The 12,603-nt window shown below is 54.6% G+C and overlaps 1 protein-coding gene across 2 annotated transcripts; it reads right to left on the reverse strand.

Moving 5' to 3' along the window:
* Window positions 1–2,785: 2,785 nt before the first annotated feature.
* Window positions 2,786–11,965, reverse strand: LOC119956651 (matrix Gla protein-like). 2 transcript variants are annotated; one of them, XM_038784037.1, is made up of 4 exons: window positions 11,801–11,965; window positions 8,269–8,298; window positions 6,993–7,062; window positions 2,786–4,493 (listed from the first exon to the last, which is right to left on the reverse strand). In XM_038784037.1, the coding sequence occupies exons 1-4, from the start codon at window positions 11,853–11,855 to the stop codon at window positions 4,283–4,285; spliced, it is 366 nt and encodes a 121-aa protein (XP_038639965.1). In that variant the 5' UTR covers window positions 11,856–11,965; the 3' UTR covers window positions 2,786–4,282. The 2 variants fall into 2 exon arrangements, with proteins under 2 accessions (XP_038639965.1, XP_038639966.1); XM_038784038.1 differs by having other exon boundaries at window positions 2,786–4,490; window positions 11,801–11,960.
* Window positions 11,966–12,603: the final 638 nt, after the last annotated feature.

Genomic DNA, 12,603 nt, shown 5'->3' on the forward strand with positions numbered 1-12,603 from the left:
AGCCTCCCCGGACAGGTGCCGTAATGTGGCGACTAGGGGCTTTTCACAGTAACTTCATTGAAGCCTACTCGTGACAATAAGCAACTTTCACTTTCATGTGCAAACTCCACACAGTGACCCAGGGCAGGGATTGAACCTGGGACCTCAGCGCTGTGAGGCAGCTGTGCTAACCACTGTAGCTATTCATAGATTTACATAGAATTTACAGTGCAGAAGGAGGCCATTCGGCCCATCGAGTCTGCACCAGCTCTTGGAAAGAGCTCCTTACTCAAGGTCAACACCTCCACCCTATCCCCATAACCCAGTAACCCCTCCCAACACTAAGGGCAATTTTGGACACTAAGGGCAATTTATCATGGCCAATCCACCTAACCTGCACATCTTTGGACTGTGGGAGGAAACCCACGCAGACACGGGGAGAACGTGCAGACTCCGCACAGACAGTGACCTAAGCCGGGAATCGAACCTGGGACCCTGGTGCTGTGAAGCAATTGTGCTATCCACAATGCTACCGTGCTGCCGTAGCTGAGTAAATGTTGACAGATTTTGACATTCAGCCGACTTGAGAACGTTGAGAGGTTTGTGATGAGGGAGAGGTGAGACAGACAATACAATAAAATCAGTACAACATTGAGGCAAAGCACAGCAGAAAGAGTTTTGATATTTTTTATTATATATTTCTGTAAATGCCATTGTAGATTTCCATGGCTGTGCAAATAATGATTAGATTGGAAGCTTTAGGCAGTCAGTGATAAGCAGTAGTAGAGTTGGGTTGCCAGCTGTATTTACAAGGTTTATATACTTGCCGTCTATCTGATTCTCTCTGCTGATATACTCCAGGCGACTTTGATTACAGGTATTTAGCAAGAAGGATATTGTTACTGGGAGGAGGGAGCCCAACATGCCTGTGCTCTCGGGTCAGTAATGTCTGGGAATGTGACGCTAAATTTATTGACAGATTCGGGGCAGATACCACTCTGTGGTGTGAGGGGGGAATAGGAGATTCTAAACTGTACCCCCACCCCCAAAACATAACCTCATCACTGGATCTCAGTGCCTGTTATATCTCTATATTGAAGACAGATACTGTTCTCATGTACAAAATGTCCTAAAATTTGCATGTTAGGTGGGGTTACGGGGATAGGGTGGGGGATTGGGCCTGGGTGGGGTACTCTTTCAGAAAGTGGGGTCAGACTCGATGGTCCAAATGGCCTCCTTTTGCACTGTAGGAATTCTATAATGGAATGAATGTGGTTGTCTTACAGCACAGTAGCCACAGGGAATAGACAGGGCCTGTCCCAAACCAGCGGAGAACAGGCAGGGATTGAATTTCAATTTAATTCCCCACTTTAACACAAACATTTAACCCATCACTTCAGGATTAACCATGCTGGAAAGGGACTGGAATCCCATCGAGGCACACAGGCTCAGGACAGTCGGTATCTGAGGCCATTTGCAAGGATTGTCACTTTCAGGGCAACACAGCAGAGTATGGGTCACCTGGCTTGGGGGGACCAATTGGGACTCAGAGTGTGTAATCCCCCAGGGGGTGGTGTCCTCTCTTAGGCAGGAGACAAGTATGGAGCTGAGTGCCGCTCTATGGCTGCTGTACAAGTCTTCTTATTCAGAAATGCTTTTGTGTTTCCAACAAAGTCTGTGAAAGTGTCTCTTTCTGTAGCCTTCACGAAAGAACATTCGTCAACAAAATGGTTTTCAAACTCAATTTGTATTCACAATTTGCCCTGATGGGGTTTGAGTGAAGAGACGGTAGAATATCAAACCAGTAACTTCATCCGCAAACCACCATAATCCTGAAAACTGAGGCCAGCCGAACAGCCAACAGGTCAAATCAGTCACCTGACTGACTGTCAGGAACATGGACCAAAATCTGCAGCCCAATGAAGGGGTGAAATATCGCCTCCTTCCCCTGCACACTCACTACAGATTCTCAACAATCTTTCTCTCCATAACACACACTCACTCCCAGTGTGAGCTGTACCCTGTCTCTGACACACTCACTCCCAGTGTGAGCTGTACCCTGTCTCTGACACACTCACTCCCAGTGTGAGCTGTACCCTGTCTCTGACACACTCACTCCCAGTGTGAGCTGTACCCTGTCTCTGACACACTCACTCCCAGTGTGAGCTGTACCCTGTCTCTGACACACTCAATCACAGTGTGAGCTGTACCCTGTCTCTGACACACTCAATCCCAGTGTGAGCTGTACCCTGTCTCTGACACACTCACTCCCAGCGAGTGAACCCTGTCTCTGACACACACACTCCCAGCGAGTGAACCCTGTCTCTGACACACTCACTCCCAGTGCGAGCTGTACCCTGTATCTGACACACTCACTCCCAGTGTGAGCTGTACCCTGTATCTGACACACTCAATCCCAGTGTGAGCTGCACCCTGTCTCTAACACACTCACTCCCAGTGTGAACTGTACCCTGTCTCTGACACACTCACTCCCAGTGTGAGCTGTACCCTGTCTCTAACACACTCACTCCCAGTGTGAGCTGTACCCTGTATCTGACACACTCACTCCCAGTGTGAGCTGTACCCTGTATCTGACACACTCACTCCCAGTGCGAGCTGTACCCTGTATCTGACACACTCAATCCCAGTGTGAGCTGTCCCCTGTCTCTGACACACTCAATCCCAGTGTGAGCTGCACCCTGTCTCTAACACACTCACTCCCAGTGTGAACTGTACCCTGTCTCTGACACACTCACTCACAGCGAGTGAACCCTGTCTCTAACACACTCACTCCCAGCGAGTGAACCCTGTCTCTGACACACTCACTCCCAGCGAGTGAACCCTGTCTCTGACACACTCACTCCCAGTGTGAGCTGTACCCTGTCTCTAACACACTCACTCCCAGTGTGAGCTGTACCCTGTCTCTGACACACTCACTCCCAGTGTGAGCTGTACCCTGTCTCTGACACACTCACTCCCAGCGAGTGAACCCTGTCTATAACACACTCACTCCCAGTGTGAGCTGTACCCTGTCTCTAACACACTCATTCCCAGCGAGTGAACCCTGTCTCTAACACACTCACTCCCAGCGAGTGAACCCTGTCTCTGGCACACTCACTCCCAGTGTGAGCTGTACCCTGTCTCTGACACACTCAATCTGACCTACTGTGCTATTGTACCATTGGGATCCATGGTCACGTGAGTGGTGCTTTGGGTGGGTAGCTGGTATGACGGGGTTTTGGGGATGGTGAGTTTGGTTTGGTCAAGGCAGGGGGAGCAGTGCGATGAGCCTCAGGTGTGTCGGAAATGGGTTTTGCGGTGAGATTAGGGTTGAGGCAGGTGTGTGTGGCCTTGGTGTGTGTGTGTGTGGGGGATGACGGATTTGAGGTGGGGGGGTTGGTGGTAGTGGAGTGGGTGTCAGCCCCCATGTCAATTAGGTAAATTTAGGTTGGTGAGTGGTGGGACTGGATTTAGCCTCGGTGTCAGTTTGAGGTATTTAAGACCAGAGCTGCTAGGCCGAAGCAGAGCTGCTGGGCCGATCCAGAGCTGCTAGGCTGAACCAGAGCTGCTAGGCTGAACCAGAGCTGCTAGGCCGAACCAGAACTGCGGGGCCGAACCAGAGCTGCTGGGCCGAACCAGAGCTGCTAGGCCGAACCAGAGCTGCTAGGCCGAAGCAGAGCTGCTGGGCCGAACCAGAACTGCTAGGCCGAACCAGAATTGCTAGGCCGAACCAGAGCTGCTGGGTCCAACCAGAGCTGCTAGGCCGAACCAGAGCTGCTCGGCCGAACCAGAACTGCTAGGCCGAACCAGAACTGCTAGGCCGAACCAGAGCTGCTAGGCCGAACCAGAGCTGCTGGGCCGAACCAGAGCTGCTGGGCCGAACCAGAGCTGCTGGGCCGAACCAGAGCTGCTGGGCCGAACCAGAGCTGCTGGGCCGAACCAGAGCTGCTGGGCCGAACCAGAGCTGCTGGGCCGAACCAGAGCTGCTGGGCCGAACCAGAACTGCTAGGCCGAACCAGAGCTGCTAGGCCGAACCAGAGCTGCTGGGCCAAACCAGAGCTGCTAGGCCGAACCGAGTGACTATGTAACCCAATACCAATCAGTGCCTTCAGGGTAGAGGTTAAGGCGGGGGAAACACATTCCCATGAATCCAGTCAGATTGGAATTTTCAGAAGATGACTTAAGTTTAGGCCTTTACTTACTGAGGGCTTCCCTGATTCTTATCCCAGGTAACATTATCCTGCTAATTGCAGATTTTATTTTAATTGTGCGTTTTGGCGAATCGTATCGTTGGCAACAATGCTTAAAATCTGTAGTGATGATTCCTGTAGCGAGTATCTCGGTGTTTCCTGGGCCTCATTCTCTCATAGCTACTGGGGCGCTGTCTCCTGCCACCAAAGTATCTGCCATAGGCCCGTTTCAGCCCCACCTGTCTTGCCAGACGCTCACAAGGCCGATGCTCCTCGCATATTTCCCTTGTCATCTCACGTGGAGACTTGTATCGGACCCTGCTGCTGGAATACATCACAAATAATCAGCCATCTTCATTTAAAGTAACATAGAACATAGAACATAGAACAGTACAGCACAGAACAGGCCCTTCGGCCCTCGATGTTGTGCCGAGCCATGATCACCCTACTCAAACCCACGTATCCACCCTATACCCGTAACCCAACAACCCCCCCCCCCCCCAACCTTACTTTTTAGGACACTACGGGCAATTTAGCATGGCCAATCCACCTAACCTGCACATCTTTGGACTGTGGGAGGAAACCGGAGCACCCGGAGGAAACCCACGCACACACGGGGAGGACGTGCAGACTCCACACAGACAGTGACCCAGCCGGGAATCGAACCTGGGACCCTGGAGCTGTGAAGCATTTATGCTAACCACCATGCTACCGTGCTGCCCACATCTTGCAGAGATTTCCAGCATTGACACTGCCCACTTTGCCCCAGCTCCGGTCGAGGCCCCCCATGAACCTCCTACTTCTCTTTACGTCATTTCACTCCGTCAATATCCCTCCCCACCCCGTCTCCCTCATGCACTTATCTAGTTCCCCCTGGCGAACGTTAGCAATAGGAGCAGGGGAAGACCTTGAGCCCCTCCACCCAGCGCAATTGCCCCTCTCCATCGAACTCAACTTTCCTGTCCTATATCCTACGCCTGATTCTCCTAAATGTGTTGATTCTATTCACCTCTATAACCCCCTGTGGGAGCGAGTCCCACATTCTCCCCACTCCCTGTGGCAGCGAGTCCCACATTCTCCCCACTCCCCGTGGGAGCGAGTCCCACATTCTCCCCACTCCCTGTGGGAGCGAGTCCCACATTCTCCCCACTCCCTGTGGGAGAGAGTCCCACATTCTCCCCACTCCCTGTGGGAGCGAGTCCCACATTCTCCCCACTCTCTGTGGGAGCGAGTCCCACATTCTCCCCACTCCCTGTGGGAGCGAGTCCCACATTCTCCCCCACTCCCCGTGGGAGCGAGTCCCACATTCTCCCCACTCCCTGTGGGAGCGAGTCCCACATTCTCCCCACTCCCTGTGGCAGCGAGTCCCACATTCTCCCCACTCCCTGTGGGAGCAAGTCCCACATTCTCCCCACTCTCTGTGGGAGCGAGTCCCACATTCTCCCCACTCCCTGTGGGAGCGAGTCCCACATTCTCCCCCACTCCCCGTGGGAGCGAGTCCCACATTCTCCCCACTCCCTGTGGGAGCGAGTCCCACATTCTCCCCACTCTCTGTGGGAGCGAGTCCCACATTCTCCCCACTCCCTGTGGGAGCGAGTCCCACATTCTCCCCCACTCCCTGTGGGAGCGAGTCCCTCATTCTCCCCCACTCCCCGTGGGAGCGAGTCCCACATTCTCCCCACTCCCCGTGGGAGCGAGTCCCACATTCTCCCCACTCGCTGTGGGAGCGAGTCCCACATTCTCCCCACTCCCTGTGGGAGTGAGTCCCATATTCTCCCCACTCCCTGTGGGAGCGAGTCCCGCATTCTCCCCACTCCCCTGTGGGAGCGAGTCCCACATTCTCCCCACTCCCTGTGGGAGCGAGTCCCACATTCTCCCCACTCCCCGTGGAAGCGAGTCCCACATTCTCCCCATTCCCCTGTGGGAGCGAGTTCCACATTCTCCCCACTCCCCGTGGGAGCGAGTCCCACATTCTCCCCACTCCCTGTGGGAGCGAGACCCACATTATCCCCACTCCCTGTGGGAGTGAGTCCCACATTCTCCCCGCTCCCTGTGGGAGTGAGTCCCACATTCTCCCCACTCCCTGTGGGAGTGAGTCCCACATTCTCCCCACTCCCTGTGGGAGCGAGTCCCACATTCTCCCCGCTCCCTGGATGAGAGAATCCCTGGATACCCACCAGTGCCTACACCATGGAGCTAATGTCCTCAGCAATGGAGTGGACCCCCCCCCCCCCCCCCACCCCCCGGCCATGGCGTGCATGTCCTGCACCAAGACCTCTTTGTCGGGGCGAAGGCCCCTTTCCTCAGACAGAAGGCGATGGGACTCCTCCAGTCGGCCTTGCATTTTCGAGGAGGAATGCTTTGGCTCACTCTGCCTCTGCAGATCCAGCAGCTGTGTAACCAGTTAATCTGACTGAGGGGTGAGGGGGCGAGTGAAAGCTGTGACCCCCTCCTCCAGGCTTGTGTTGAGGGTTCTCACCTTTGCCCGGCGCCCCCACCTCACCCTCTGCTCAGGCACTGTCCCCCCCCTCCCCAGCCAACCCGGGGACCCTCTCGTTATCGGATGTCAGGGTTTTCAGCTCGGACTGGGCTCTGCCCCACCAAACACCAGGCGGCCGAGGAGACGGGGCCCCAGCAACTCACCTGGAACCTCACATCCAGCCCTCTAACCTGCCAAACTCTGCCACAGTTTACCTCATTATTTATCACCTCACCTCTCTACTTCTCGATTTTTACCTTGTTTTCTGCTCCGATGGTTGGGATGTTTGAAAGTAACATTTGAGGCCTGAGATGGTGACAAAATTAAAAAAGGAATTTACAAACCTGTCCCAATGATGGGGAGGCCTGGGCTGCCGCATGAAGGAATGTGCATCTCTCCTCCCGAGGAACAGAACTAATTAAAGGGAGATGAGAGAGGTTAATGCACCAGAATTCACACCATTTCAGAGCCCGTTACCCCAGTGTCCCTCATCCAGTGTCCCTCCTCCAGTGACCCTCTCCCAGTGTTACTCCCCCAGTGACCCTCCTCCAGTGACCCTCCCCCAGTGACCCTCTCCCAGTGACCCTCATCCAGTGTCCCTCCTCCAGTGTCCCTCATCCAGTGTCCCCCAGTGTCCCTCCCCCAGTGCCCCTCCTCCAGTGTCCCTCCCCCAGTGTCCCTCTCCCAGTGTCCCTCCTCCAGTGACCCTCTCCCAGTGACCCTCCTCCAGTGACCCTCTCCCAGTGTCCCTCCTCCAGTGACCCTCCCCCAGTGCCCCTCCCCCAGTGTCCCTCCCCAGTGACCCTCCCCCAGTGCCCCTCCTCCAGTGTCCCTCCCCCAGTGTCTCTCCCCCAGTGTCCCTCCCCCAGTGACCCTCCCCCAGTGTCCCTCCCCCAGTGCCCCTCCTCCAGTGCCCCTCCTCCAGTGTCCCTCCCCCAGTGTCCCTCCCCCAGTGACCCTCCCCCAGTGTCCCTCCCCCAGTGCCCCTCCTCCAGTGTCCCTCCTCCAGTGACCCTCCCCCAGTGTCCCCCAGTGTCCCTCCCCCAGTGATCCTCCCCCAGTGTCCCTCCCCCAGTATCCCTCCCCCAGTGTCCCCCAGTGACCCTCCTCCAGTGTCCCTCCCCCAGTGTCCCTCCCCCAGTGACCCTCCCCCAGTGTCCCTCCCCCAGTGTCCCTCCTCCAGTGACCCTCCCCCAGTGTCCCCCAGTGTCCCTCCCCCAGTGATCCTCCCCCAGTGTCCCCCAGTGTCCCTCCCCCAGTATCCCTCCCCCAGTGACCCTCCTCCAGTGTCCCTCCCCCAGTGTCCCCCAGTGACCCTCCTCCAGTGTCCCTCCCCAGTGACCCTCCTCCAGTGTCCCTCCTCCAGTGTCCCTCCTCCAGTGTCCCTCCTCCAGTGTCCCTCCTCCAGTATCCCTCCCCCAGTGTCCCCCAGTGTCCATCCCCCAGTGTACCTCCCCCAGTGTCACTCCCCCAGTGACCCTCCCCCAGTGTCCCTCATCCAGTGTCAATATTCCAGTGCTAGGTGTGATCCCGCTGTCACTATAGGACACTGTGAGATTCACTGTCCCCCACAACAAAACCGTCTTGTCACAAAGAAGGTGTTTGGAAGATACTTCTTACCGTCATCGATTTCATTCGACTCTGAGGAATCTGTAATGAGGAGACAGGTGTGATTAGCAAAATCAATAAAGCTGAACCTGTGAAACCAGCAGCCTGGGAACTGTTACAACCGGCATTCCTTAACTGGTAAAACCAAAACAATCTCAGTGATTAAAACGGATAGACACCCAGAATTCCCAGTGATTTAAAATCATTGGGAAGTGCTGTGACTGGGGTTACAGTCCAGTGGAAGTGTTAATGCTGGGATTGAGAGGTTGAAGGTTTGGGATGGGCTGGAAAGGGGCAGTTTCACCCTCTCCCAGTTGTCACATTGCTGTTAATTGAATGATAAATCCACACGCGGGAGTGTTGGGGTGTGCTCTAGCTTCATTCCATATAGAGTCTCGCTGGGCGAAGCAGAATTTGGCAGGACAGTGGATTAAAATAGCTCAGAGTGGAATTTTACATGCTCATATCAAATCCTGTCCATTAACACAACAGGTTGTACGTGCCCAGGTCACATTAAAACACTAGACCCATAACCCCGAACTGTAACTTCTCAGGTTGCTAACCCATTGAGGTGGGATCTATCGGGGTCTCACTCTCCAGTCCCCCCTCCGGCAACCACTCACTCACCAGCCGAGCTAACTCCAACTAACTAACGAAGCAACCCTCCTCGCCTAATAATCCGCTTGGTCTGATGCAGTGCTCTGAACAGCTCTTTCTCCAAACCTCCCACACACTATTCAAACAATTGGACAAAGCCACAGTTTGCAATGTCCTCACTGTGAGTTCTGGCTCAAGCCACACTCTCCACTGTAATTTATACAATCTGCTGCTTGTAAACTTACAAATTACTGAAACATGGAAGTAACAAAGCATTAAAGTAGCAACTCCAACTAATTAAGATATTACTGGCACCTCCTGAATTTCCAGATTATCACAGATCACACCTACAAACCAGCCGCCAGAAATATAGCAAAGTGTCTGTAATTAGACACATGGAGGAAGGTTTAGGTGCTGGGGTCGTGACGGTGACTAGTCCCATGTCCCTGGGGAAGATCATCTGCTTTGGTGAGAAGCTTTCATGGATAAATATTGTAAAGGACACTGGCTCGCACTCTGACAGTGCGGCACTCCCTCAGTACTGACCCTCTGACAGTGCGGCACTCCCTCAGTACTGACCCTCTGACAGTGCAGCACTCCCTCAGTACTGACCCTCTGACAGTGCAGCACTCCCTCAGTACTGACCCTCTGACAGTGCGGCACTCCCTCAGTACTGACCCTCTGACAGTGCGGCACTCCCTCAGTACTGACCCTCTGACAGTGCGGCACTCTCTCAGTACTGACCCTCTGACAGTGCGGCACTCCCTCAGTACTGACCCTCTGACAGTGCGGCACTCCCTCAGTACTGACCCTCTGACAGTGCGGCACTCCCTCAGTACTGACCCTCTGACAGTGCGGCACTCCCTCAGTACTGACCCTCTGACAGTGCAGCACTCCCTCAGTACTGACCCTCTGACAGTGCGGCACTCCCTCAGTACTGACCCTCTGACAGTGCGGCACACCCTCAGTACTGACCCTCTGACAGTGCGGCACTCCCTCAGTACTGACCCTCTGACAGTGCGGGGCTCCCTCAGTACTGACCCTCTGACAGTGCAGCACTCCCTCAGTACTGACCCTCTGACAGTGCGGCACTCCCTCAGTACTGACCCTCTGACAGTGCGGCACTCCCTCAGTACTGACCCTCTGACAGTGCAGCACTCCCTCAGCACTGACCCTCTGACAGTGCAGCACTCCCTCAGTACTGACCCTCTGACAGTGCGGCTCCCTCAGTACTGACCCTCTGACAGTGCGGCACTCCCTCAGTACTGACCCTCTGACAGTGCAGCACTCCCTCAGTACTGACCCTCTGACAGTGCGGCGCTCCCTCAGTACTGACCCTCTGACAGTGCAACGCTCCCTCAGTACTGACCCTCTGACAGTGCGGCACTCCCTCAGTACTGACCCTCTGACAGTGCGGCACTCCCTCAGTACTGACCCTCTGACAGTGCGGCACCCCCTCAGTACTGACCCTCTGACAGTGCAGCACTCCCTCAGTACTGACCCTCTGACAGTGCGGCACTCACTCAGTACTGACCCTCTGACAGTGCGGCACTCCCTCAGTACTGACCCTCTGACAGTGCAGCACCCCTCTATACTGACCCTCTGACAGTGCGGCACTCCCTCAGTACTGACCCTCTGACAGTGCGGCACTCCCTCAGTACTGACCCTCTGACAGTGCGGCACTCACTCAGTACTGACCCTCTGACAGTGCGGCACTCCCTCAGTACTGACCCTCTGACAGTGCAGCACTCCCTCAGTACTGACCCTCTGACAGTGTGGCACTCCCTCAGTACTGACCCTCTGACAGTGCAGCACTCCCTCAGTACTCACCGTCTCACAGTGCGGCACTCCCTCAGTACTGACCCTCTGACAGTGCGGCACTCCCTCAGTACTGACCCTTTGACAGTGCAGCACTCCCTCAGTACTGACCCTCTGACAGTGCAGCACTCCCTCAGTACTGACCCTCTGACAGTGCAGCACTCCCTCAGTACTGACCCTCTGACAGTGCGGCACTCCCTCAGTACTGACCCTCTGACAGTGTGGCACTCCCTCAGTACTGACCCTCTGACAGTGCGGCACTCCCTCAGTACTGACCCTCTGACAGTGCGGCACTCCCTCAGTACTGACCCACTGACAGTGCAGCACTCCCTCAGTACTGACCCTCTGACAGTGCGGCACTCCCTCAGTACTGAGCCTCTGACAGTGCGGCACTCCCTCAGTACTGACCCTCTGACAGTGCGGCACTCCCTCAGTACTGAGCCTCTGACAGTGCGGCACTCCCTCAGTACTGACCCTCTGACAGTGCAGCGCCCCCTCAGTACTGACCCTCTGACAGTGCGGCTCTCCCTCAGTACTGACCCTCTGACATTGCGGCACTCTCTAATTTTGGGAATGGTGTGTCAATCTGGATGCTGTCCTTAAATCCCAGGAATTAAAAAAATTATATATTTTTAATAAATTTAGCGTGCCCAATAATTTTTTTCCAATTAAGGGGCAATTTAGCGTTGCCAATCCACCTACGCTGCACATTGTTTGGTTGTGGGGGTGAAACCCACACAAACACGGGGAGAATGTGCAAACTCCACACGGACAGTGACCCAGAGCCGGGATCGAACCTGGGACCTCAGAGCCGTGAGGCAGCAGTGCTAACCACTGCGTCACCGTGCCTTCCGTAAATCGCAAGAATGCGAATTTAACACTCCGCTCCCTCCCCCCGAGGTGTGATGTTACCCCAGTGTGCCAAGCTGCTTGGGTAAATCCAATATTTAAACTCTCATTGTGTGCTTTGACCAGTAAATTAGCATCAGAAAAACTCAGATTAGTATCTCGCCCTCAACATCTAGGGAAAAGCCTGCAGACATTGCTGCACAAAATCTCCTCAATTCTTTTCTTGATGTCTGGGGAGGATTTGGAGAAGGTTTTGGAAGGGTAATTTTAGAGTTCCTACCTGCTGTGCAGACTGCAGCGAGAGCACAAACACTCAGAAAAACCAGGGTCTTCATCCCGCTTCCAATTCTGATTGTGTCTCCGTTTCACCAACAGGATCAGCGAGTGTGAATCTGTGAGTGTGTGTGTGTGTGTCTGAGCAAGACTGGACTCCGCAGACAGTTATAAGGGTGAGTTTATTGACACAGTGAAGGCAGTTGTGACGAGTTCTGATGATGAGAGAGGGGTGTGGGTATCTTGGCAAAGGATCGCAGGCAACAGAGGGGCGATTGTGAAATCGGCAGCTACTGCCAAACTGGCTCTTTCCAAGATTCTTCCCTCAGTAAAGAATTTTCTGTAAAGTATTTTTTCAGGTAACACAGAGTCCTGAATTCACAGAATGGTGAGGCTGTGGGTCGGAGCGGGTGAATTGGTTTTGGGACTGGGCCCAGGAATGGTGGGAGGACGTCGATTCCTTTGGATATTGTTCATTTCGGCAGCAACGCACGGAATGTCACACTCAGCGACTGAGTGTGACAGCCGCTTATAGAGAGAGAGAGGGGCTGGAGCAGGGGGTGGGGGGGGGTCTCAGGGTGGGGGGGGGGGGGGGAGGAGGAGGTGAGACCAACCAGAGAATCCGGGGGTACGTTAACATTTGATTATTCCACTGAGAAAAGCCGCATTGGGCAGGTCGAGGGAACGACTCACATTTCCCAATCCCCAGGGAAAGCCCGAGTACCTCGGAGGCAATGAGGAACTTTTCACTTGTTGTCACGGTTACAATGCCAAGCCGCATGGCAGACAATACATGCACAGCAGGATCCC

The sequence above is a fragment of the Scyliorhinus canicula genome, chromosome 23 (assembly GCF_902713615.1).
Source record: "Scyliorhinus canicula chromosome 23, sScyCan1.1, whole genome shotgun sequence".
In the NCBI taxonomy this organism is placed as follows: Eukaryota; Metazoa; Chordata; class Chondrichthyes; order Carcharhiniformes; family Scyliorhinidae; genus Scyliorhinus; species Scyliorhinus canicula.

Coding starts and splice junctions, on each gene's coding strand:
- LOC119956651 (XM_038784037.1), bottom strand. CDS start 11,855: ATGAAGACCCTGGTTTTTCTGAGTGTTTGTGCTCTCGCTGCAGTCTGC. Junction 8,299..11,800: donor CGCTGCAGTCTGCACAGCAG/GTAGGAACTCTA, acceptor TCCTCATTACAG/ATTCCTCAGAGTCGAATGAA. Junction 7,063..8,268: donor GTCGAATGAAATCGATGACG/GTAAGAAGTATC, acceptor CCCTTTAATTAG/TTCTGTTCCTCGGGAGGAGA.